The sequence below is a fragment of the Arvicola amphibius genome, chromosome 14, assembly GCF_903992535.2.
Source record: "Arvicola amphibius chromosome 14, mArvAmp1.2, whole genome shotgun sequence".
Classification (NCBI taxonomy): Eukaryota; Metazoa; Chordata; class Mammalia; order Rodentia; family Cricetidae; genus Arvicola; species Arvicola amphibius.
This window is the reverse complement of record NC_052060.1, coordinates 26,283,446-26,308,864: the sequence shown is the minus strand read 5'-3', so window position 1 is coordinate 26,308,864 and position 25,419 is coordinate 26,283,446. Positions and strand designations below refer to the sequence as shown.

The following is a 25,419-nucleotide window of genomic DNA, read 5'->3' as shown; positions in this document are numbered from 1 at the left end:
CCAAGACAAAGTGCTTTCTATAAACCAGCTCCAGTTTTCTACCCTCTTGTTACTTCCTGAATAAGCCATTGCATCCCACTGATTTCTGTCAGCTCTGATTTCACAGGTTTTCATTATCATTCCATAACTCAGCAGCAGAAAATGCTGAGCAATGATTCTCTTCCCTGAGAGTACTGGGACAAGGACAGAGCCTATAATACGGTACTTGTGCTGCCGTGTTGTCCATCCTGTTTGGAAAGTTACACTTCCCCAGGAGAACTACAAACTCCTTGAGTGACAAAGTCCTGCGTCTTAAATTCATTGTTTTTAATTTTTCAAAACATGCCACACATATGTAAAATTCAATAAATTCTAACCAAATGAACTTAGTTAAAATGAAGCCAGTGAAGCCAAGTGCTGCTCTACGGCAGATGAAAGTATAATTGTTCTGTAGCAAAGCTAGAGTCTGCTCTGAGTGTGCATAGGATGCCAAGACTCCGGCGGAGAAGTCTTCCTAGTCATCACTACATGTCAGTAGCACACGTACTGATTTTGTTTAGTTGTAAGTACTTCCTGTTACGTTCCAGAAGCTGCTTCTGAGGCTCTTTCATTGTCATCCTCCATTGGTGGTCTTGCTTCCTCTTAAACCAGTTTTGTGATTTCCGTAATTCTTTCCTAAATATTAGTCTATCACTTCCTAACACAGAAATACCCAGGCTTATTCATGTGATGCTCTAGGGGAGAGCAATCATGCCAGCTGCTCTTGAATGTTACACTATGGAATATAAATGGATAAGTGCCGTCCTGGAAGCCCCCACTCTCGGGAAGCTCTTTGTTGTTCTTGCAGCAGTAGACCCTCCAGTAGCCTTTGTGTCTTGGTTAAAGTAGAGACCCTCGTACTTAACTCCAGCCGTGTCACGTGCCATCGTGGGCGTGGCCGTTATATCTGCCTGTGTCTGTGTTCACCCCAGATCATCAGAGACTGGCCACAAGTAAGCAATGGGAACATTTTGACTTTGCCAACAGTGTAATAATGTCTGAATTTTCAGGATTAATGTCCGTGTTGGCAGAAATAAGACCAAAAAATGACTTGGGGCATCCATTCTGTGAAAATTTGAGGTCTGGAGATTGGATGATTGACTATGTTAGTGGCCGGCTTATTTCACGATCAGGACGTATTGCTGAAGTAAGTGGAATGATATTCTAGTCTGAACAAGCGAGGGAAATTATACATTACCCTGTTACAGATAATATTTAAGTTTCCTTGAACCATTTTTATTTCTTGATCCTCTTTCAGTTTTAAAGAGTGGTCATCTGGTTAATAGGTTACTGGCTGGTAAAGTTGCATGTGTAGATTCAGCTCTTAAAATATACCTATCCTGTAAACACACCAAATTAACCTTTAACATTATTTCTCTAACAGGTTGGTAAATGGTTGCAGGCTATGTTCTTCTACCTGAAGCAGATCCCACGATACCTTATCCCCTGTTACTTCGATGCTATATTAATTGGGGCATACACCACTCTGCTGGATGTAGCATGGAAGCAGATGTCAAGGTATCCCTGACAAAGCTTGAGTAAATGGTCGTATTTCTGTGGAAACTATACAGAGAGAGTCATTTTGTAATGCTTTTAAAAGGCCAAAAGCTAAGGAGCTGTCATATCACAGAGTCAGAGCTGAGAAACTTTTTAGCTGGACTGTGAGTGTGTTAGCATCCTTTAGTCTGGAACATGCAAAACCAAATGTGGAGTCTGGGTGGGGTTTGTTTTGTTTTGAGACAGGGACTCATGTATTGAAGACTTGAAACACACTGTGGAGGCAAGGATGATCTTACGCTTCTGATCCTCCAGCCTCTGCTCCCAAATGCTGGGATTATGGGTCAGCGTCCAGTGTATAAAGCACTGAGGATTAAACTCAGGGCTTCATGCACACAAGATAAGCACCCTACACACAAACACATACACAGTGGACACAAACATGGTAATACCGTTTTAAAAATTGGTGGGGATGTTTGGGTGTCTAGCTCAGAAGAGCATCATTTGCCTAGCAAGCATTCGGCATTGGGTCTAGTCCCCAGCTGGGGTGGGAGGATAGGGGTGGGGTTTAAATCTGGTCTACAGAGCCTGTAAGAGATGATATGTAAAAAATAAAATTATATTATTTGTTCATTAACTTGTTAAATGATAAACATAAAAGTATTTTTACAATTTTACACATTTCTATAGAAGAATCAGTGGGCAAAAAGATGTATAATAAGATTGCTAGAAAGGTAGTGTTTCTGAGATGACCTCTCCACTTGCCGCTTGCTCGCAGCTTTGTCCAGAACGGTTCGACCTTCGTGAAGCACCTTTCTCTGGGTTCCGTCCAGATGTGCGGAGTGGGAAAGTGCCCTTGTCTGCCTCTTCTCTCTCCCTCGCTCCTGGATGTGCCCTACAGGCTAAATGAGATCACAAGGGAGAAGGAGCAGTGCTGTGTCTCCTTGGCTGCAGGTAAGGACGTGAGGCAGCTAAATGGAAAAGCCCGTAGTGCTCAACAAGGAGAAGGCGTGGGAACATGGTTTTCGTGCCACTGTTTAGTTAATTGCTCACTTAATAGCTGCTCGCTCACGATAATGATTCTTACCATTTAGTTATAACTAGGTAGTAAGAACTCACATGTGTTTTTGTGGTGGTTGAGTAATCCTTTCTTTTGCAGGTATCTGTTAAATTCCAGTTCTTGTCATTTTAAATATCTTTAATTAAGTACTGTTTCTGTGTGTTTCTTCCTTATTCTTAAAAGTAAACCAACATTGTAGTTACAAAACACGTTAAATGATTTTTTTAAATTACATCTTCCTTGTTTGTCAAGTACTTTTAGCCATATCTACTGACCGTCTCCTGCAACTTGGTTTAAAACATCCACGGAAGTAAGGTGCGCCCAAAGGAAGGCTCTTCTTGTAATAAACTTCCGGTGTGTTTTAAAACATATCAGGTAGTTGAGGCCCATTGCTTCTTGGGGTTTTGATAAAGTGAAGTGTAAAGTTTACAGCTTTTGAAATATATAAACTGAAATATATAAAATATGGCGAAGTAGTAATATCATCTACGTGATTCCCTCGGCTAAGTTTAAGCTTTCATTGCCATTGGCGCAGGCATTTCATTGGCTCAGACTTTGTGGTATCCAGCGTTACCATCTCTTTCACATGATCATAAAATCATAAAACCCTATTTTAGGGCTAAAGGGTATAGTAGTACCCAGTAAGTCCAAGGCCCTATAAGTTCAGTTCCTCAGCATCACACAAAATATTTTTTAATTAAAAAGAGGAATAAAATGAAGAGTCAATTTTAATTCTCTAATTGTGCTTCAGATTTTCATTTGATTGATGGTTCTGGTAGCTGTCATTCCTTGAGTGCTCAGGAGATTGAACTGGAACAGGGAAAAACATACTGATGGGGAAAACTCCAGATATAAAACCCAATTTTTAAAAGCCTATTACATAAAATAATAACCTCAACTTTTTTGATTGTGCACTGTTACTATTAAATATCCCCAGAATTTATGCATTTACTTAAAAATCATGTAGTGATAAAACTTATAACAGTTACATGTAGTCTGTATAACATAAATACAGATCCTAGTATTCTAATATTTTAAGGGAGTATTTTTCCTAATTTATAAAAAAAAAGTAAAATGATATGCAGATTTGCCACTAGGTTTTGGTGGCATTCATTTTACAATGGGAACGCCTCCTTTTATAATAATATTCCAGAAAAAAATGTAATTAACATTTATGGTAATTGACAACATAGAAATAACCCCCCCAAATATTTGATCTATAAGTTATATACTCACAGAGAACAAAAAAGTAGCAAACGCTTCTCCATATAAGTGTTAAGGTTTTCCAGTTTTTCAGTTTTTGTAGTTCTTGTTGAGACAGGGTTTTACTGTGTAGTCCAGACTGTCCTCAAACTGGGAGTACGCCTGTCTGCCCTCCTGAGGTTGTGGATTAGACGCTTGCACCATGATTCCCTGCTCACTGTTAACTTTAAACACCAGTAGACTTCCGGTATTTTAAGAAGTGCTAATCCAGACTCACTCTTGAGTGTGCACACGTTGAGAAGTGCATGTGAGAAGTTTAGTTACGTCACAGGAAGTCTGTTGTGCTGATGTCTTAGCTTCTGACATTGTAAGTGACAGAATTGCAACTCTCTGTCCATTAATTAATTTTTTGTGTATTTGAAGGCATTTTGTAGATCATTTTGGAGACAACATAAAAAATATGTCTAATGGTGCCTTTAATTCTGTTTTATCTTACTTGAAATATTTAAGTTAGTGATATGTAAGGTCCTTGATTCTATCATAAGTAATTGTTTATATGAAAGCATAAGATTAAAATTATTTCTTTATGTATAATTATATATACCTTATATATCATATATATGATGTATTAACTATATTTGTATAGTCATATAGTATGTGTTATATATTATATAGCTATATATAGCTATATAACAATGCTATATATTATATATAACTATTATGTAACCATATGCTGTATATATTATGTGTATAACTATATATAGTTATATAGCATATATGCTATATATCTAGCCTATATATAGTTATATATAGCTATATACATATATATTGTATGAGATAAATATAGCACTATTAAACTGTTATAAAATAATGTAAAATTTGGTGATATACTTTCATTGTAAATAAATTAATAAACATTTAATTAAATACATTAAACTAATAATTATATATTTAGGTTTATCTATTGCCCTTAGAATCCGGGCAGAATCTTTTAAAGTATGTGTTTAATTATACTGTCATTTTATATGTTAAATATTTGATCTCTAATTTTAAGCTTTTAATTTAAAAGACAAATTAAAATCTGTTCAGCTAACAACCCCCTTCTACTCTTGGTTCTCAGGGCTTGGATTAACAAAATTGTAGAACTCTTGCTGAACACTGCCTTTAATCTCCTTTGGGTCACAGGTGCCCTTTAGAATCTGATATGACCATAAAACCTCATCCCATCAAGCTGACGTCAAGTGCAGACATATATTTCACTGTAGAGGATTTTGGAAGGTTCATGGGCTCCTTCTAATTTGCTCTTTTCTGTAAACCTAAAGTGTGTGTTGATGGAGTTCATGGGATCAGACATAATGCTCTGATTGACAAACCACTCGTTGTCTTTCGCCAGGCTTGCCCCACTTCTCTTCTGGTCTGTTCCGCTGCTGGGGGAGGGATACTTTCATTGCCCTCCGGGGGATGCTGCTGGTCACTGGACGCTACTTGGAAGCCCGGTAAGAGTGTAGGCCGCACGCAGTTTGCAGCTCCATGTTCCCTCTTACCCAGATTTGAAAAGTAGGTTTTCCTTAGGTGGGTTTTTAATTATTATTTTGTATGCATTTATATGTGTGCCATGGTGCGCATGTGGAGTTCAGAAGACAGCTTGCTGGAGTTTTTCTCTCCCTCCTCCATGTGGGTTCTAGAAACCCAATTCAGCATCAGGCTTGGCAGCAAGCACCCTTACCCACTGAGCCACCTCACAGGCTCCTACTTCATATTCTTGTTTAATAAGTTTAGCGAATTTTAAAGGGAAAAACAACTTTGAGGTCACTAGATTCCATGATAGGTCAGATCTTCTTCAGTATTTGTGAATTTATCTAAAAAAAACAATTAGAACCATTTTCTCTCTTCATAAAAAAGTATTGTTAGCAGGATATGGTGGCACACACCTTTAATACCAGTACAAGGGAGGCAGAGGCACATAGATCTCTTATGAGTTCAAAACCAGCTTAGTAGTATTCAAAGAAAGTTTCAGGCCAGCCAGAAATACTTAATGAGATGCTGTCTCAAAACAAACAAACAAACAAACAATTGGGGAGCCAGCAAGATGGCTTAGTGGGGCAAAGTGCTTGATGTGTAAAGGTGCTGGCCGTGCAAGCTTGGTGACCTGACTTCAACTCCTGGAACCCACATAAAGGTTAACAAATGACTTCACAAAGTTGTTCTCAGACCTCAGCACATATACTGCGGCAGAAATATGCACACAAACATGCACATACTACTACTACTACTACTACTAATAATAATAATAATAATAATAATAATAATAATCATACTTTTAAAAATTAGGGAAACTGGAGAGATGGTTCAGTACTTAAGAGGATCCGTGTTTGATTCTTAGCAAACACATGGCAGCTTACAACCATCTGTAACTCCGTTTCCAGGGGATCTGACACCTCTGGCCTCAGCTAGCATTGCATGAGGAAGACTGACATACATGCAAGCAAAACACCATACACATAAATTAATAAAATTTCTGTAAATTTAATTTGGAGGGCTGTTTGCTTACCTATTAGATCCCCTAAGTAAATGGCTTAGGAGTTAGGTATAAAGAATCAGAATTCAGCAAAACACAGTGGCAAAGGCCTTTGCCTGTGGCGTGGAGAACTTCTGATGCTGTTCATATCCCCAGCTGACAAATGGCATCCTCCCTCTGTGTTTTCTGTGAGATGATGATGGATACAGTTACAGGACCCAAAATCTCTCTGCCACACAGCAAACGCTCCATGACGGTTGGGGGCTTTTTACATTGCTGTAGCGGTCCCCATCCTCAGTCATCGCTGCGTGCTCTTACAAATTTCTGTCTCTTAGTTTTGCATTCGGCCATCTAAGTCATACATTGTCATACTATGGTCCACCACTTTTTGTGTGGCCTATAAACAAAACTAGAATAGAAGCTTCCTATGGCACTATTGAAAGATAATATTAGCCAGGTAGTGGTAGCAGCAGAGTCAGTTGGATCTCTGAGTTGGAGGCCAGCCTGGTCTACAGAGTGAGTTCCAGGACAACCAGGGCCACACAGAGAAATCCTGTCTCAAAAAACAAAACAAGAGGTGGGGAGAGGGATAAGTATTAAACTGAGACATAATGAGGCCTACGCTTCTTCAGTGACCTTTGCCAGTCAGACCTCACATGCTAAATACAAGCTGTTCCTAGAGTGCATCCATCTCGCAAGCCAAGTTCTCATTTGGACCGGAATAATACTATAGAAGATCAACTGCCATCTATCAGTTATTAATGTGGGTTATAGTTGGCATCTGCTGTTGTTGTTTTGGGGCTTTGTTTGGTTTGTTTCTTTGTTTTACAGCAGGCCCTTACCATGTAGCCCTAAATAGCCTATAACTCAGTCTGTAGGCCAGATGACCTGGGACTCACAGAGCTCTTCTGACTTGTACCTCCAGTGTATTAGGATGAATTATAGTTTTAAGGCCAGTTTCTGTCCATTTGTTTTCTTATGTATTTACTTTGTTCTTGATACCTACTATTTAAAGTAATAAACTGCATATTAGAGGATTACTTCTATATGAAAATAACATAGACTTCAAACACAGAAATTGGGGGCTAGAGACATGGCTTAGTGATAATGACACTCACTGCTCTCGAAGAATTCAGTTCCCAGCACCACCATGGCAGCGCACACCACCTGTAACTCCAGTTCCAGGGTCCATCACACTTCTCACCTCCATGGGCTGCACACACAGGTGGTACACATATGCACACACAGGTGGCACACATATGCACACACAGGTCAACACTCATACACAGGTAACAAAAATAAATACATCTTTTTAAAAAGAGCAGCTAAAGCTACGGCAGCCCTTATAAACTCCCGACAGGGAACTGACTCCAGAGATGACTGGAGAGAAAAGCTGCGCTGGGAGCTCGGGCATCCCCCAGACCCCTGAAAAAGTGACTGTTTGTTCCCTTCAATTTTATAAGTGTTTTCATCTCAAATGATTCATTTATTTTTGTTGTTTTTAGGAATATTATTTTAGCATTTGCCGGTACTCTGAGGCACGGCCTCATTCCTAACCTCCTGGGTGAAGGAACTTACGCCAGGTACAACTGTCGGGATGCTGTGTGGTGGTGGCTGCAGTGCATTCAGGACTACTGTAAAATGGTTCCAAATGGTCTAGACATCCTCAAGTGTCCAGTTTCTAGAATGTACCCCACGGACGATTCTGCACCTTTGCCTGCTGGTACACTGGTAAAGAGCATTTCTTACAATAATTTTTAATGAAATGTGACTTTATTTTTAATGTAAGATATTAAGAATCCAAGTCATAAGAATTCAATTATCAAAAAAAGTTGAATATGAATCTTTATTTAGTGTTGACACTGTGAGAGGTCACAGAGATAAGACTTGCTCCCTGGTTAAACACAGACAGCCTGGAAGCACAGGAGCTGCTGCTTTCCCAGCCCCACCTGCTGCTTACTTCCTCCTCAAGGGGAGTATTTATCTAGTAATACATACATATTACTAGAGTTGAGGGACTTAGGGGAAAGTAAGAGTAGAATCCATTTCTAACAGAGGACGCATTCTTGCTGTCTCCAACAGGATCAGCCATTGTTTGAAGTAATACAGGAAGCTATGCAAAGACACATGCAGGGCCTTCAGTTCCGAGAGAGGAACGCCGGCCCCCAGATAGATCGGAACATGAAGGATGAGGGTACGTAATCCACTCCATAGTTAAGATTTAACGGTGCTATTTCTGATCTCTCCAAGCTAAAATAGAAAAAAAGAAAATCAAGGTTTATATCTTTCATCAGCCAATTTTCAAGATAATATTGGCTTTTATAATTTATGTGTGTGTGTGTGTGTGTGTGTGTGTGTGTGTGTATGTGTGTGTGTGTTTTACCCACAAGTGTATGTGCCATGTACATGCCTGCTGCCTGCAGAGGTCAGAAGAGAGCATCAGAGCCCCTGGAACTGGAGGTAGGGATGGTAGGGAAGATTGGCCATGGAATCCGGGTCCTCCATAAGAGCAGTAAGTATTTGTAACTGCTGGACCATCTCTCCAGCTCCTGGTGTTACAGTTTACAGTCCCAATGTTAGTATTACTTTTTCTGCCAAGTATGCACATGCCTGTCATCCAGCACAGGAGGTAGAGGCTTGACTGTCATGAGTTCAAGGCTATCCTGGGCTCTGTAGTGAAACCTTATCTAAAAAATGTAAACAGGAAGCCCAGCTGGCAAGCCTGTCTATAGTCTCAGCCCTCAGAAGGCAGAGCTACAGAGTGAGTTCCAGATCAGCCAGGGCTATAGAGAGAAAACCCCTCACAAAGCAAAATAAATAAATAATCAAACAGAAGAAGGAAGAAAAAAAAATCATAGCTCTGTGAATTGTTATATGCCAGCCATTATAATGATGTCTTTACCAATGTTATTCCTACTTAACTCCTGAAAACATTAGTAATGAATTACATTGGACTTGAGAGATGGTTCAATGCATGGAGAACAAGTAAAAGAATTGGAGTTCAGATCTCTAGACCCTGTGTAAATGCCAGGTGAGCATGATAATTCCAGCCTTCGAAGGCAGAGGCGTGGTATTTTTGAACAAGTAAGGCAGCTCCAGAGACCATCTCACACTGGGGAGCTCGGTCTGATTGAGAGACCCTGACTGCACAAAGCTAGAAGAGGAAGCAAGGAAGATTTGACATCAACCTTGGGCCTGCACACACTTGCTCATGTGTGTATATTAGTATACACAGGGGGACACATGCATGCACTGTACAGATAGAAATACCTGAATTAATTTTTTAAGTAAAAGAATATGTTACATTACTCGTAATTTTTACAAAATGAGAGGAATGGAAAGTTGGCTTACCAGAGCTGCTGGGTGGCAAAGGAAGGATGTCACCCATGGTTGCCTCTGTGTAGACTAGGCTGGCCCCAGCACCTCTACAGTGCTGTATTTATACGTCAACTTAAAGTAGTTACACTTTTTTTTTTTTTTTTTTTGGTTTTTCGAGACAGGGTTTCCCTGTAGTTTCTAAAGCCTGTCCTGGAACTAGCTCTTGTAGACAAGGCTGGCCTCGAACTCAGAGATCCGCCTGCCTCTGCCTCCCGAGTGCTGGGATTAAAGGCGTGCGCCACCACCGCCCGGCTAGTAGTTACACTTTCTTAACTCATTTGCCCTAAGGCCAGCCAATACAAGGCTGATTATCTCATTTCCCCTCGTCCCTACTCACTTTGGGAATGGTTTTGATTATTTTGGTGTATATTTACTTTAGTCTTCTAAGTATGTGTTTTTAATTGTAATTTTAAAAGAATTGCAGATTGATAAAAAGTTGTAAAAATGATAGCTAGGGTACAGCAAACCCTTCCTCCAGTCTTAATATAACTGAAGTAAGCTATCAGAATCAGAAATGTGGTATGATGCTACTAACTAGACTGTAGACCTCATTCATTTCCACCAGTTCTCATGTTAACTCATGTTGGGCTGTGGGTTCCTGAAACCACTAACATATAAAGATGTAGACCTAATCCATCATCACAAACATTTTCCCCTATTCCACCTGGTTCCACTCCACCTGAGTCTTACTGCTAATCTCTGCCTCTCTACACTGTCATTATTTTGAACATACTTATAAACTCATTATTTGTTTATTGTTTTAAGACTGGTCTCTCTATGTAGCTCCAGGTGTCCTGGGACTCACATTTAGACCAGGCTAGTCTTGAACTCACAGTGATTATCTGCCTCAACCTCCTGAGTGCTGGGATTAAAAGTCTGTGTCATATCCCTGGCTTTGAAAATATTATATAAAATTGAATACTCAGTATGTAACTTTTTTGACTGATCAAGATAGGATCTTGCTATGAAGCCTTAGCTGGCCTAAAAGTTGCTATGTAGACCAGACTAGCCTCACTCATGGTGATTTATTATGTATAGTAGTAATACACAAATATTTATCCAAGCTATTTGGTAACAATCCCTGATACATTTTTATCCTTCTCTAAGAGAAGTCAATGGAAACAAGATTCCAAAGAATGTTTTGATGGTATGTCTAAGATGTCTTAGGGGTTTGCTGTTGTTATTGTAAAACATTTCAACTTTGAGTAAACAAAATAATTTTTCCTTTGCATTGGGCATTGAAATGAAATATATTAATATTTTACTATATTGCCTTTTTTGTTTTGTGTGGTTGGTTGGTTGTTTTAGTTTTGGGTTTTGTTTGATTGATTGATTGATTGTTTCTTTTTCAGATAAGTTCTCTGTGTAGTCCTGACTGTCCTGGAACTCACTATGTAGACCAGGATGGTCTTGAAACTCACAGAGATCTGCCTGCCCCTACCTCCCGAGTGCTGAGATTAAAGGCATGTGCCACTATAGCTAATTTTAAAAAGGTTTTTTTTATATGTAACCTTTTGTAACTTCTTTCCTAAACCATTTTGTCTTAGGAACTCATCTGTTTGTTCCATATACATCCTGTTTGTTATTTAAAGGACAGAGCATTTCCTAGTGTACACACGCTAAGCCATCCCTCCACCCAATGATGACTTATGATTTCCTCGTGTACACACGCTAAGCCATCCCTCCACCGAGTGGTGACTTATGATTTCCTCGTGTACACACGCTAAGCCACCCCTCCACCGAGTAGTGAGTTATGATTTTGCTAATGTAAGCAGTGCTTTAGAATAAACATCATGTACGCATGTGTTTTCCTGAAGGAGAAATAAAATTTATATGTATTTATTGTTATAAAACTTAATGATTTTTTTTAGTTTTGGGGGGTTTTATGTTGCTTGTTTTTTAAAGAGTCTCATTGTGTAGGTTTATGTAGCCTCAAGCTCACTGTATAAGCCAGGTTCAAACTTCTGTGATTCTCCTGTGTCGACTTCGTTGACCTGTGCAGAACTCTTCTGTCTAACCTGGGATCTGAGGACCTGAAAGAATGGGGTGGACTACAGTGTAACGCTGTAGACACCTTATTTCAGTTTCAGTGTGCTTTTATACACAAATGTAACAAAGAAAGCAACTATCCGAGGAAGGTTTGAGTTCAGAAAAACATGTAAGCTCACACTAAGAATGAGCAGAGCTGCCCTTTTTCAGAACTTTCTCAGGGCAGACGAGTGTAAACACCATTTCCTGGAACGTTCCGTAGATTCTATCTGGGGAAGCGTGAAAGCAAAGCAGAGCCATGTGCAGATTCAGGGCACACGGGGACAGCACTCAGCACGTCCTTTCACCAGATTGGGTTCTGACATCCAACAAGAATAAGCATGTCTTATACACTGAATGTTCATGTTTGTCATGAGAGGCACAAAATCACCTCCAGAATAACCCAGAGAACAAGAGGCACTGGGGTAACAGGCTCCGCCTTTCTCCTGGAGCCTCTGTCACAGCTCCGCACGGCACTGTTCACCACGTGTCATGGCCGTGTTCGGACGCCCCTGCCTCCACCTCCTGAGTGCCCAGGTTACAAACCTGTGCCATCATGACTATTTTATACGTGTTTATTTTGCTTTTTGTAGGTTTCAATATAACTATAGGGGTTGATGAAGAAACGGGATTTGTCTATGGAGGGAATCGCTTCAACTGTGGCACGTGGATGGATAAGATGGGAGAAAGCGAGCGAGCTAGGAACAGAGGAGCCCCGGCCACCCCGAGGTAGAGTTCATTTCGGATGCTTCGGCAGTGATGCTTTTTGCACACACACTTACTCACGGGATCTTTTGTTACTCACCGTGGTCTCTGCGTTAAATCATTCCAGATCCTTCTCTTCATTTCCTCCTCCGCTCCTCCTCTCCTTTCCCATTATATAGATTAGCAGCCTCTTGGTCTCAGTCCTCAGGAGAGTGACCTGGTCTCCTCAGGAGATCTCAGGATTTTTGCACCTCTGCAAGAATCTCAAAACATTTTATAATTCATCAACCTAATGGTTAAGACATTTTCTTTAAATTAAAAAATAAAAGTTACAGGGCTGGAGAGATGGCTCTTCCAGAGGCCCTGGCTTCAATTCCCAGCACCCACGTGGCAGCTCCTGACTATCTGTAAATCCAGTTTCAGGGAATCTGACACCTTTACACCAATGCACATACAATAAAGTTAAATAAATCATAACAATAATTCTTTAAAGAAATTGTTACAATTATTTGTGGAGTGGAGGGAGCACGTGTGTGTGTGTTCATGCCACAGCACACGCATGGAAGTCAGAGGACAGCTTGTGAGAATCAGTTTGCTCTTCCCGCCATGTGGTTCTCAGATCATCAGACTTGGCAGCAAGGGCCTTTACCTGCTGAGCCATTTCTTAATCTGAACTTCATACAATGTTAAGATTTTATTACGCCTACCTATCTTTACAAGTATGGAAAACAACTAGTTGAAATTGATCTTTTAAAAATGTTTTTTAGCTGGGTAGTGGTGGCTCACGCTTTTTAATCCCAGCACTTGGGAGGGAAAAGCAGGCAGATCTCTGTGAATTTGAGGCCAGCCTTATCTACAGAGTGAGTTCCAGGACAGCCATGGCTACATAGAGAAATCCTGTCTCAAAAAGCAAAAAAATAAAATAAAATAAAATAAAAATAAATAAGAAATGTTTTTTATTGCCAGATGGTGGTGTCACGTGCCTTTAGTTCTATACTAAGGAGGCAGAGGCAAGCAAACCTCTGTGAATTCAAGGCCAGCCTGGTCTACATAGCTAGTTCTAGGACAGTCAGGGCTTTCTCAAAAAAAAAGCTTTTATTTTCTGAACCTTTTATCGCTAACTTTGTTATTTAAGGGGGTTTTCATTTATGGTTTCAGAAGTTGTCAACAAATATCAGAAGTTTTTTTTTATACTGAGTGAAGCTCAGAAGCTATTTTCTACTTTTTTAAAATAAAAACTGATGTGTCTGTGTGGGAAGGTGCATGTGTGTGCAGGTCCCTTGGAAGCCAGAAGAGGGCATCTGATTCTCCAGAACTGGAGTTACAGGCACTTTAGAGCTGCTCACTGTGGGTGCTGGGAACCAAACCAGGCTTGGGTAAAAGAGCAATATTTGCTCTTAATTGGTGAGCCATCTCTCCAGCCCTTAAGCCATTTTTATATAAAAGATTTATCTTCAAACAGATCAGCCAGATTAAATAGAAAGACCCTGTCTCAAAACGAAATAAATAAATGTTAGGAGGGGAGGGGCTGGTGAGATAGCTAAGCAGGGAAGAGAGCTGCCTGCTGTTCCTCAAGTTCAGTTCCCAGCGCTCAGGGCAGGAGGCTTACAACCTAGTGTAACCGCAGTTCCATGAAATCCAACACTCTATGGACTCTGTGGGCATCCACACGTGTGTACATACCCATAGAGACACACATGTATACACAAAATAAAAATATAAATGTTTTTAATGTTAGGAACATAATCAGTGTGAAAATAGTAAGGGAAGAGCTTTCTTACGTGATAGAATATGTAATATAATATGTACTGCTTATAAAGTGAAGAGGTGGGGACAGATGGTTGCTTATATGATGCCTTGTTCACCAGCATTTGTTGATGGTGGTTTGTTTGGTTTAGTTCTGTGTTACCCCAGAGACTTCCTTAATGTTAGACAAACCTTCTACCACTGAGTTACATCCCCAACCCAAAATTACTTACTGAATGCCCTTTTAAATAATGGTTAAATAAGTTCAACATAGAGAATAAATCTTTTTAATTTTAGAGACGGATCTGCTGTGGAAATTGTTGGCATGTGCAAATCTGCTGTTCGTTGGTTGCTGGAATTGTCCAAGAAAAATATTTTCCCTTACCATGAAGTCAGCGTGAGAAGGCATGGTAAGGTGGCCTGTTTTACAAGTAGCACACAAGGAAGTAACCTTTGTTTCCATGAAGTCAGCGTGAGCAGGCATGGTAAGGTGGCCTGTTTTAGAAGGACCACACAAGGTTCTAACCTTTGTTTCCACCATCGGACTGAAGACCCAAAATTTTAAGAAGCAAGAAAAGTCATTAATTTACCGATATGGAAATTATGATGAAGTTGGTTACTAACGCCATTTCCACAGCACCCCTGAACTGACAGAGGAAGGCAGCATCATGTTGGTCTCATTGCGCTTTTCTCTCCCCTAACTTTGAAAGAAAGTTACATTCTCTGAACAGCTGGAAATCATTACATCTCTTTCTGGAACAATTTCTATAAAATAGAAATAATGTTTGAGCTACCCACACAACTTTAAACTTTCTAAAAAGTAAAAAGAATTAGGTAAAGCTAGTTGTATTTTTAATTCAATGTATGTGAAATGTTCAACGTGTGATGAATATGAAGTTATTCCTGAGCCCTTTACATTCTTTTTAGGAGAGGTACCTGGCCTTTGAACTTATAACATACTTTCATCCAAAGTAGCCACATTTTCCAAAACATAGATAATTTGTTTCACAAGTAAGCTAAATATGTTTTAGCAATAGTACTCGGGATATTCTTAATGTCTACAATTGCCATGTCTTACTGCTTTTCAGGAAAAGTTGTAACCGTTTCATATGATGAGTGGAACAGAAAAATACAGAACAACTTTGAAAAGCTGTTCCATGTTTCTGAAGACCCTTCAGATCCTAACGAGAAGCATCCGAATCTGGTTCACAAGCGTGGCATCTACAAGGATAGCTATGGAGCATCAAGTCCTTGGTGTGACTATCAACTCAGGCCTAATTTTACCATAGCAATGGTCGTGGTAAGCAATGTGTTACTTTCAAATTTCAAAAATGTTATCATATGGCCGGTGGTGGTGGCGCACGCCTTTAATCCCAGCACTCGGGAGGCAGAGGCAGGCGGATCTCTGTGAGTTCGAAGCCAGCCTGGTCTACAAGAGCTAGTTCCAGGACAGGCTCTAAAAAAGCTGCAGAGAAACCCTGTCTCGAAAAACCACAAAAAAAAAAAAAAAAAAAAAATGTTATCATACCTATACTATGAGATTTTTTTTCCTGTTTGGTTTTCAGCTCCACTTAACCATGAAAAGTTATTGCTTTCTGGATAATTTTATAGTTTCGGGAATTAAGTAGGCATATTATCTCTAATCTATAACATTCTGTGTCAAAAATAGAAAACAGTGGGTGATGAGAAACAAAATGTTTCCTGGTGTTTGTGCATACGACAGTACTTGGTACCTGTGCCACACACTGAATGACTTAGGCTGCTTCCGTTAGCTCAGCCCTCACCCTTTCCCCCTGAAGGCTGTGGGCGTTCGTACTACACGAGCTGGTGCCACGGGTAGCTTATGTTCACTTTTGGTCTCCTTTGCATTTTTCTCTAATTAGTTCTATTTAGATAAGAATGTTTAAGATTATTTATTTATGTATTTGGTATTATATATTATTGTTAATATAAATTATTGTAGTAATTTAATTATTTTATTATTTTGTGTAGAGGGTGTTTTGCCCACGTGCGTATCTGTGCGCCATGTACATGCAGTACCCCCAGAGGACAGAAGAGGGCATCAGATTCCCCCAAGCCTGGCATGACAGACTGTTTTGAGTTACCATGTGGGTGCTGGCATCAAACTTGTGTCCTTTGGAAGGGCTCTTAACTACTGAGCCATCTCTCCATCCACCTAGCTAAGAATTATTGACTGTTTTGTTGTTAAATCTCAGTCTAAAGATGAACCCTTAAGATCAGTAGACTAGGAAAGCTTTGTGTTTATCCATGCCCCCCTAGCTGTGTGACTTTGTCAAAAAGATTGCTAAGCAGAATAGTACTAAGTATAGTGGTATGGAAGTGCAAGCTTGCACAGACGTAGCTTTGGTTTGGTTCATTTTCCAATTCATTTCACTATTAAAGTGGATGCAAAATGTTTTCCCCTACCGCATAACACAGAAAAGTACTTACACTGTTGGAGCACAAGTTCTGAATTCATTATGGCCAAGAGAGGGGAAAGGTTTAAGGTTTTTTCTTTTTCTTCTTTTTTTCCTCAGTTTTTTGAGACAAGGTTTCTCTGTGTGACAGCTTGATTGTTCTAGAACTCACTCTGTAGACCAGGCTGTCCTCGAACTCACAGAGATCCGCCTGCCTCTGCCTCCCGAGTGCTGGAATTAAAGGCGTGCACCACCACTGCCCAGCAGTTCAAGTACTCTTGCAGGGTGCTTCTGCAAGTCTAGAAATAAAGTGATGGGTCGAGGTGAGCCCTGCCTTTATGTAGCTATGGTTACCTCTTGGATCTGGTTACTCCTTCTTACAGTGCCCGAGGGAATGGTCACTCTGAGCTTTCCCAGCTTCTCAGGCTGACAAAGGCAATTCGGGCTCAGCCTCATCAAGTTAGATCTGTTTGGTATCCACTCTCAAATTCTGACCCACACCATAGCCTTAATTTTTTTCTTTCTTTTCAAAGTTTATACTTAATGTATATAGGTAAGAGCTCATTTTTCTGTGATATTAAAATGCTTGTTTTTCTTTTCTTTTTATTCCTCTGGCTTTTATTAGCATCTGCACAGAAATTAATATGCATAAACACAAAAATAGAATTAACATTTGTAATTGTATAATGATTTTCATAATTTACAAATGTGGTAAACATAAAAAACAAAATAAATGTATACTACATACATTATACATAATTTATCCTCTTTAATGTAGTACTAACTTCTTTTTTTTTTTTTTTTTTTTTTTTTTTTTTTTTTTTTTTCGAGACAGGGTTTCTCTGTGGCTTTGGAGCCTGTCCTGGAACTAGCTCTTGTAGACCAGGCTGGTCTCGAACTCACAGAGATCCGCCTGCCTCTGCCTCCCCAGTGCTGGGATTAAAGGCGTGCACCACCACTGCCCGGCAGTACTAACTTCTTGATTAGAGAATATCTTCTTTATCTTTCTGCATCCTGTGACCTGTAATTGGACTTTCATGTTTATTGCATTCATAAGTGATGGACTGCAATGATTAATTATGTCTTAATTTGTTTTGGTTCAGTTTGTCAATGATATTACTTTACTGCTAAAATATTGCTAAAATATGCAATTATTAACAGATGGGGAATTGTAAACTGACAAAGTAACAGTACTGCTATCATCTATCATTGATAAAATGGTAAAGTCTAAGGCCAGACCAAACATTTGTAAATATTGTTAAAAATGCAACTGTTTCTTTATCAAGTTAACTTGTTTGTAACCATAAATTACCTTCTTTATTAGGCCCCTGAACTGTTTACTCCTGAAAAAGCTTGGAAAGCTTTGGAAATTGCAGAAAAAAAATTGCTTGGTCCCCTTGGCATGAAAACTTTAGATCCAGAGTAAGTTGGAACATAAGTATTAAGAAAGTTGTTGATATTGTCTTTAATCCACATAGATTAGCATTAGCCATTCTGTACTTGTTTACAAATAACTTCTCAAAAATTGCATTCAAACGTCTGAAAATATTTGCCACTTTATTGTGTGGGGGTGTTAAATGTGCCTATGGTTTCTCCTATATTCACTAATTAACTTAAAAGTTTTAAAAAAGTAATGTCATGAATAGTTTTCATTTATTTTCTGACTATAAAAGTAATACATGATTATTGTGAATGTTGAAAAGTACCAACAGTGTAGAAAGACAAAGAAGTCACTTTAAATCCCTTTGTCCACAACCCAAGCAGCGTTCCCATCTTCTCTATTACTCAGGTCATTTCTACTCATTTCTGTACGATTTGTACCCATATAGTCACAAATCTAGGAGAATTTGTGCGAAAGACTCAGACTTGGTGCCTCACATCTGAGTCCTAGCACTGGGAAATCTGAAGCTGGGTGATCACAAGTTCAAAGTCAGTCTGGACCGCTAGCCAGGCCCTGTCTCAGAAACTAAACAACAGACTCAAACCTGAGGATGGAAGCTCAGTACCGTGACACCAGCGCTTGGAGGCTTTAGCAGGAAGATTGCTGATTATTCCCGGCCAGTTTGGCACATGAGCTCCAGCTACCTAAGTTTGTCTAAAAGGGAACAAAAACAAGTCTGTCTAGAAAGAAGAAACAAAGAAAAAAATACCAAAAAACCAACTTCATAGGGATGTAGGTCACTGGCAGACATTAACCTAGCGTGTAGGAGGGGCCTGGATTCAGTCCCCAGCACCCACTCTCACTAAAAAGTTCCACAAGTTCAATTCCAAGATGACAAAAATAAATAATTTTATAAATAGCCAGCATGACGGCACATGCCTGTACCCGGCAGCTAGAGAGCTGAAGCGGGAGCATTAGAGTTCATGATCATCTACTGTCTGACTAGTTGAGGCCAGCCTGGCTGCAGGAGAGCCTGTCCCGGGCAGGGCAGAGCACGTGCTTGCCCCAGCAAGACCCTGGGTTATGTCCCAGCACCACGCCTCACAACTAAAGGCCGTCTTTTTTTTTTCAATGTGTATGAGTGTTTTGCCTTTACATATGTCTGTGTGCCTATGTGCCACATTCATGTCTGGTATGGAATCCCCTGGAACTGGAGTTACAGATAGTTGTGACCACCATGTGAATGCTGGCGTTGAACCTGGGTCTTCTGCAAGAGCAACAAGCACTCTTAACTGCTGGGCTGTCTCTCCAGGCCCTCAGAGACAGTCTCTGTGTTTCTCTGCTGGCAGTTCTTCATCCTGCTGAACTGGAACTGTCTGTGCTGTTTCAGATACCGTGCATTATCTGTTCATTTGCAGTGATGGTAGGAGAGAGCTTAATTGTGTTCTTTATCGGCAATCGTTCTGTATAATTACATCATTCTTTTAACTTAAATTAGTAAATAACTTTGTTTTTATTTTACAATTTGCACATGCAAATGTCTTTACTTTTATAAATTAAATTTCTAATGGCCTTTCTCAGTTTTGGGGGTTTGGTGTTTTGTTGGGTCTTGTGCGCATGCACACACACACACACACACACACACACACACACACACGCACGCACGCACGCACGCACGCACGCACGCGCGCCAGGGCGCTCAACAGCTGATCCTGGTTTTCTACTTTACTATATACTGATTTCCACTATGTGGTCTAGGCTGACCTGGAATGCAGAGATCTGCCTGCCTCTGCATACCAAGTGCTAGATTAAAGGGGTGTGCCATTGCACTCACCTTTCTATATACTGATTTCATTTTTTTGGTCTTGTCTTTTATTTTTGATTTTGTTTGTTTGTTTTTTCTGTTTTACGAGCTAGGGTTTCTCTGTGTAACAGCCTTGGCTGTTCTAGAACTCACTTTGCAGACCAGCCTGGCCTTGAACTCAAAAGCTCTACTTGCTCTACCTCCCAAAAGTACTGGAATTAAAGGTGTGTGCCACCACGCCAGGCTCTTTTGAATTATACACAGCTGAAGCCAACCTTGAATTACTGACTCTCTTGTCTCAACCTCCCAAGTTCCAGAATTAGATACATACCACCATGCTTGGCTTCATTTCATTCTGATATATGCAACATTTTATATGCTAATACTTGCCATATTCTTCATGCTTACATATTCAGAGCAGATTAAAAACTTGTCAGGTACATATACAGGAAGATCTCTGTGAGTTCAAAGCTAGCCTGGTCTATTGAGAAAGTTCCAGGTCAGCCAGGACCACACAGTAAGACCCTGTTTCAAACTCCTGTTCCTGAAAAAAGCCAACAGAAAACATGCTGATCAGAACTAAAAGTTATGTTTAAAGCACATGTGGTCATTTTGTATCACTAAACAGGATTTTAAAATTATAATTTAATTAAATTTTTATATGCATAGCTCATCTGTTGGCAATGTTTGTAACACTGTTCATTGTTATTTATAACCTGACAGTATGCTAATTTAAGTTTTGAAATAGCTTCATAGAGGAGTTTACTTTTTTTTTTTTTTTTTTTTTTTTTTTTTTTGGTTTTTCAAGACAGGGTTTCTCTTGCAGCTTTGGAGCCTGTCCTGAAACTAGTTCTTGTAGACCAGGCTGGTCTCGAGCTCACAGAGATCTGCCTGCCTCTGTCTCCCAAGTGCTGGGATTAAAGGTATGCGCCACCACCGCCTGGCTAAACTGTAACCTTACATGGACTAAAGATGTAGCTAAGTGGTGGGATGTTTGCATAGCATAGATAAGACCTTAGGTTTGATCAATAGGCACCACAAGATAAATAATTTACATAAATAAATAAATGGCTTTCTGCTCTATAGTCAGTGAAACCTTATCTTTAATGATGTTTTACTGATCAAATAACTGTATGGGTATTTTAATTGTTATACACTTTTGGAGGGTGTGGTTTTGAGACAGTGTTTCTCTGTGTAACAGTCCTGGATGTCCTGGAACTTGCTCTGTAGACCAGACTGGCCTTGAACTCAGAGAGATCACCTGCTTCTGCATCCACGTGCTGGGATTAAAGTTAATGTGCCACCACCGCCCAGTGTTACACATATTAAAAGCCTAGTGAAGTGGTTTAACTATAGACTAGCTCCTTGAAGACAAGATGCTTCAATGTTTTTTATTAATTTTCTAAAATTAGCATACAAAGTAATAGCTGTGACTATGACATTTTCATACGTATTTCTGTGACACCCCTCTCCCATTTCCTGGCCACCTGTTCTTCCTCCCACCTTATAGCCCCTCCCTCTGCTCCAACGTCACATATATGCTGTTATCTTCCTTTTTCTTTCCTTTTCCCCCTTTGTATACTCCCTTCTCTAGTATCATGACCTTCAACTGTAAATAAGTTAATATCTGGGCTCTAATATGAAAGAAAGCTTAAGGACACTTGGCTTCTCTGTTAATCTTTCCTGAGCACATTATAAAGTCCTCTGTGCTCATATATACTAATTCTGTGTTAAGTAATGTACTAATGCTGAACAAGCTCACTCTAGAGATTGGGAGAGAAAATGATTATTTTTCTTGCCTTTACTGTTGAAATTCTGATGCTCCTCTATATGATGCCTGATCTTTTACTGACCTCAAACTCCTCCAATCGTTTTGCAGTGATATGGTTTACTGTGGAGTTTATGATAATGCCTTAGACAACGACAACTACAATCTTGCTAAAGGTTTCAATTACCACCAAGGACCTGTAAGAATTTTGTTTCTCTTTTCAGAGTTTTCAATTTAAATTGGTCTTGAAATAAATTTAGATATCACAGTTCTTTTTTTCCTTTCTTTTTAAATCGTATTTCAGGAGTGGCTATGGCCTATTGGGTATTTTCTTCGTGCAAAGTTGTATTTTTCCAAACTGATGGGCCCAGAGACTGCTGCGAAGACTGTAGTTTTGGTTAAAAATGTCCTTTCCAGACATTATGTTCATCTTGAGAGGTAAGTTATTGTATGACTAATGTCCAGTCAGTGTATCAGATATCAGGTAAACAAGGCTTTCTCAGAATTCACTTCTGCACGCTGTGTGCATCTGCACCTTAATTCAACCCTGTAATTTTTACCTCCCTTAACTATTTTGGTTTTAATTTGAGGATATTATGTTTTATGGTCTGTACTTGTGAAATAGTCTTTAATTTTCAAGATAACTGATAATTTGGATGTGATTAGGATACATAAAATACTTGAAGTATCCAAGTTGGACCTTTTGAAATGATTCATTTATCAAGTCATAGTTTTCATTATCCTTAAAATATCAGTTGGTGTCTTGACTGTTATTTCAAGTGGTATTTGTTATACTCTTTCTCCTGATGGTTAGGGAATTAAGCAGTGTCGGTGCTGTGTATTTTTCTGAGATGGCATACACTTAGCCAAAGTCTACCTGCATTTCTCTACGTCTAGACAGAAATGTGTCTCCTTCTGCGTGCTTAGACTAAATGTGTGAGTGGCCTACACTGCCTCTCACGTGAGCATCATGAGATGCACTAACAGTCCGTGTAGTGCTGCTGGGATCTGTCACTAGTCACGTCACGTCTGTCCATCCCTCTTCTCTCTGTACATGTAGGGATAGGTATAGGATTTATCTTGTGGGGTTGCTGTCAGTGTTGAGATACTATACATAAAGTACTAAGTATGAGAGGTAAATATGTAATCAGTTGGCTTGTTATTCTGTAGAATAAGGAACTAATTGGCATTTTCCTAATTATAACTCTTGCTGTCTCTGTATTACTTCTTTTAGTTTTCTAGTACTAACAAATTCACACATAATACACTTATATATTTACAGTGTGAGTCATGAACTTACTCTGAACGACTGAAATTATTGCCAGCTTGGAGGCATCAGCCTGTTATCTCAGCACATGGCAAAACAAAACAGTGAGAGTGTGAGTTCAGAGCCACATGAGCTACATAAGACTGTATCTCAAAGAACAAACAAGGTTAAGATTAGGCTTGAGAGGATATTACATATATATTTATAGATTTTTTGGAATGGTAGTTTTTTAAAATTTTAATCATGCAGCTGGGCTAGTGAAACACATCTTCGTTTCCAGCACTTGGAAGGCAGAGAGGAGCATTACTGCAATTTCAGGGTCAGCCTCAGCTACATAACAAGTTCCCAGCCAACGAGGGTCACACAGCAAGACCCTAGCTCAAACAAACAAACAAAAACAAATAGCAACGATGAAATAGTCATTTGTATTTGCTAGTATTAAATCACAAAATAGAATATACCAAAGGATAATTTTTAATCTAAATTCTTTGTCTATATACCTTTAGAATATTGTTTTATTTTGCAACAAATGACAAAATGATTGCTTTTATAGTAAAAAGCAAAAATCATCAGGACTTGCCTACTTTGCTCATATGCACTAAATTATGTCTTATAAAATGCTTTTCTTTCTTTTTCTTTTTCAGATCCCCATGGAAAGGACTTCCGGAACTCACCAATGAGAATGGCCAGTACTGTCCTTTCAGTTGTGAGACACAAGCGTGGTCAATGGCTGCTGTTCTTGAAACCATCTATGATCTATAGGTGTCTCATGGATACTTACTAAGTGTGTGAACACTTGACATCATTGAATGCAAGGTTATAATGAAACGTCAGCTCCACTCATTTTAGAAATCTCATTCATAGCCAGACAGTGGTGGCGCATGCCTTTAATCCCAGCACTTGGGAGGCAGAGGCAGATGGATCTCTGTGAGTTCCAGGCCAGCCTGGTCTATACAGCTAGTTCCAGGATAGCTAGGGCTACACAGAAAAACCCTGTCTTGAAAAACCAAAAACCAAAACAAACAAAAAAACTTAGTGGTTTATCTTTTTCTTTTTTTGACCTTTTTCTTAAAGAGTAGCATGTATGCCACCACCCCTAGTGTGTGCAGCACTGGAGACAACACCTACGGCCTTATGCTATATTAAATAAGTACTCTGCCAACTGAGCTACATCCCCAGGCGATATATTTTTTTACATTCTTTTTATTTGAATCAAAGAAAAAATGATCATTTCCCACAGAGGGTGGCTGCTGTTGCATTCAGAAAGTGTGCTTCAGAGTGGACGAGGAAAAGAGAAGAGCACCGTCTGCAGTTTGTGCAAGTGTGGAAGTGCACACATGGAGAGGGGCTCTCCAGTCCTGCTGTGTATTGGCACACTCCATAGACGGCGCTTCACTAATGGCCTGGCATTCGTTACAGCATTCTTAATGCTTGCATAATGTAATCAGTGCACATTAGTAAATGCTTTATGAATGTGGAATGATAGTTTTCACCTACAGTATGTGTTCATAAATAGAGCACAGAGCTTCAAAATGTGCTTTATTTTTTATTGATAAGTTATGTTTTTAACATAATAAATTAAAGTTAACTATGGTTAACATAACCTATTTGTATTAAATTAACTAAAGATTAATTGGTTATATGAAAGAGCATTAGGACATAAACAGTTCTGTAAAATTATAGTCATAACTGGTTCCAATTTCCCATCATGAGATAGTTTACATTTTCAAAATGGAAATTACTGGGCATATTTATGAAAATTTTACAGGGGAAAATTGCCTAGAGATAAAGCTTAGTGGCAGAGTGCCTGCCTAGCATGTGTTAAAGCCCTGAGATCTATCCTCAAAACCATCAGGGAAGAGGGAGGGCGGGGAGGGAGAGGAAAAAGAGGAAGGATTTAAAATACAGCCATATTAGGTTATCTACAATAGGGTCAAGACCCACCTCAGGAAAGGTTTAGGGTGCAGTGCTCCTATTGAGGGTTATTAGTGAAAGAACAGCACTGTGTTTGGCATGGTCCATTTGAAAGTCCCTGAAGGTGTCTTCCGCGTTATCCCAGCCACAGGAATTCAAAAGCTGCTTTTACACTATAGAAGGGTAATTGTAGAAGGTCCTGCGCTTCATCCCTGCGGGATGCTGCAAAGTGTTGTTTTTATCTGACATTTCACAAACAGTCTGTGCCTTGGGTTCTCACTTAATCCAAATCAATCTTACTCTCCTCAATGAAAAGTAAGCTTCTCAGTTTAACCAGTACGCTGTGACATTCTTAGTGAGTCTTCAGAGATGACTGAGGAGACGTGAAGCCTGTCATTCTGATGAGTGTTGTCACCTGCGGTAATCATTACTACTGTGTCTTAAATGCTCTGTCTGTGAGCAAGTGTTTATATGTCTGTGTGACAGAATAAAAGTCTTTTATAAAGGACTCTCTTTGCTCCTCCATCATTTAGCAATTACTTCTCCCCGTTGGCAGTGAGTGATACCCAGGATGTGAGAGGAACAGGGGGGGGGGGGATAGTTGGAGCGTTTGGAGATTTATTAGCGTAGCCATGTCGAGATTAGGAGTGACGTAAACTTTCAGCGTATCTGTGAGTCTGTTAGCAGCTATGCTCCTTTCATAGATCTGGATACA

General features: G+C 39.6%; 1 protein-coding gene across 3 annotated transcripts in view; it reads left to right on the top strand.

Moving 5' to 3' along the window:
- The window catches only part of Agl (amylo-alpha-1, 6-glucosidase, 4-alpha-glucanotransferase), a 56,204-nt gene extending 30,992 nt beyond the window's left edge, over nt 1–25,212 (top strand). For 2 of the 3 annotated variants that reach the window (XM_038310961.1, XM_038310962.1), the window contains exons 22-34: nt 1,029–1,165; nt 1,403–1,536; nt 2,294–2,469; nt 5,172–5,274; nt 7,802–8,027; nt 8,379–8,490; nt 12,296–12,431; nt 14,451–14,563; nt 15,242–15,453; nt 17,895–17,992; nt 21,635–21,722; nt 21,828–21,961; nt 23,435–25,212. In XM_038310961.1, coding sequence (XP_038166889.1) covers nt 1,029–1,165; nt 1,403–1,536; nt 2,294–2,469; nt 5,172–5,274; nt 7,802–8,027; nt 8,379–8,490; nt 12,296–12,431; nt 14,451–14,563; nt 15,242–15,453; nt 17,895–17,992; nt 21,635–21,722; nt 21,828–21,961; nt 23,435–23,552 — 1,787 coding nt within the window. In that variant the 3' untranslated portion in view covers nt 23,553–25,212. Of the gene's footprint in view, nt 1–1,028; nt 1,166–1,402; nt 1,537–2,293; nt 2,470–5,171; nt 5,275–7,801; nt 8,028–8,378; nt 8,491–12,295; nt 12,436–14,450; nt 14,564–15,241; nt 15,454–17,894; nt 17,993–21,634; nt 21,723–21,827; nt 21,962–23,434 lie in introns of those variants that run through there. The other variant, XM_038310963.1, reaches the window with a different exon arrangement.
- The last annotated feature ends 207 nt before the right edge of the window (nt 25,213–25,419 follow it).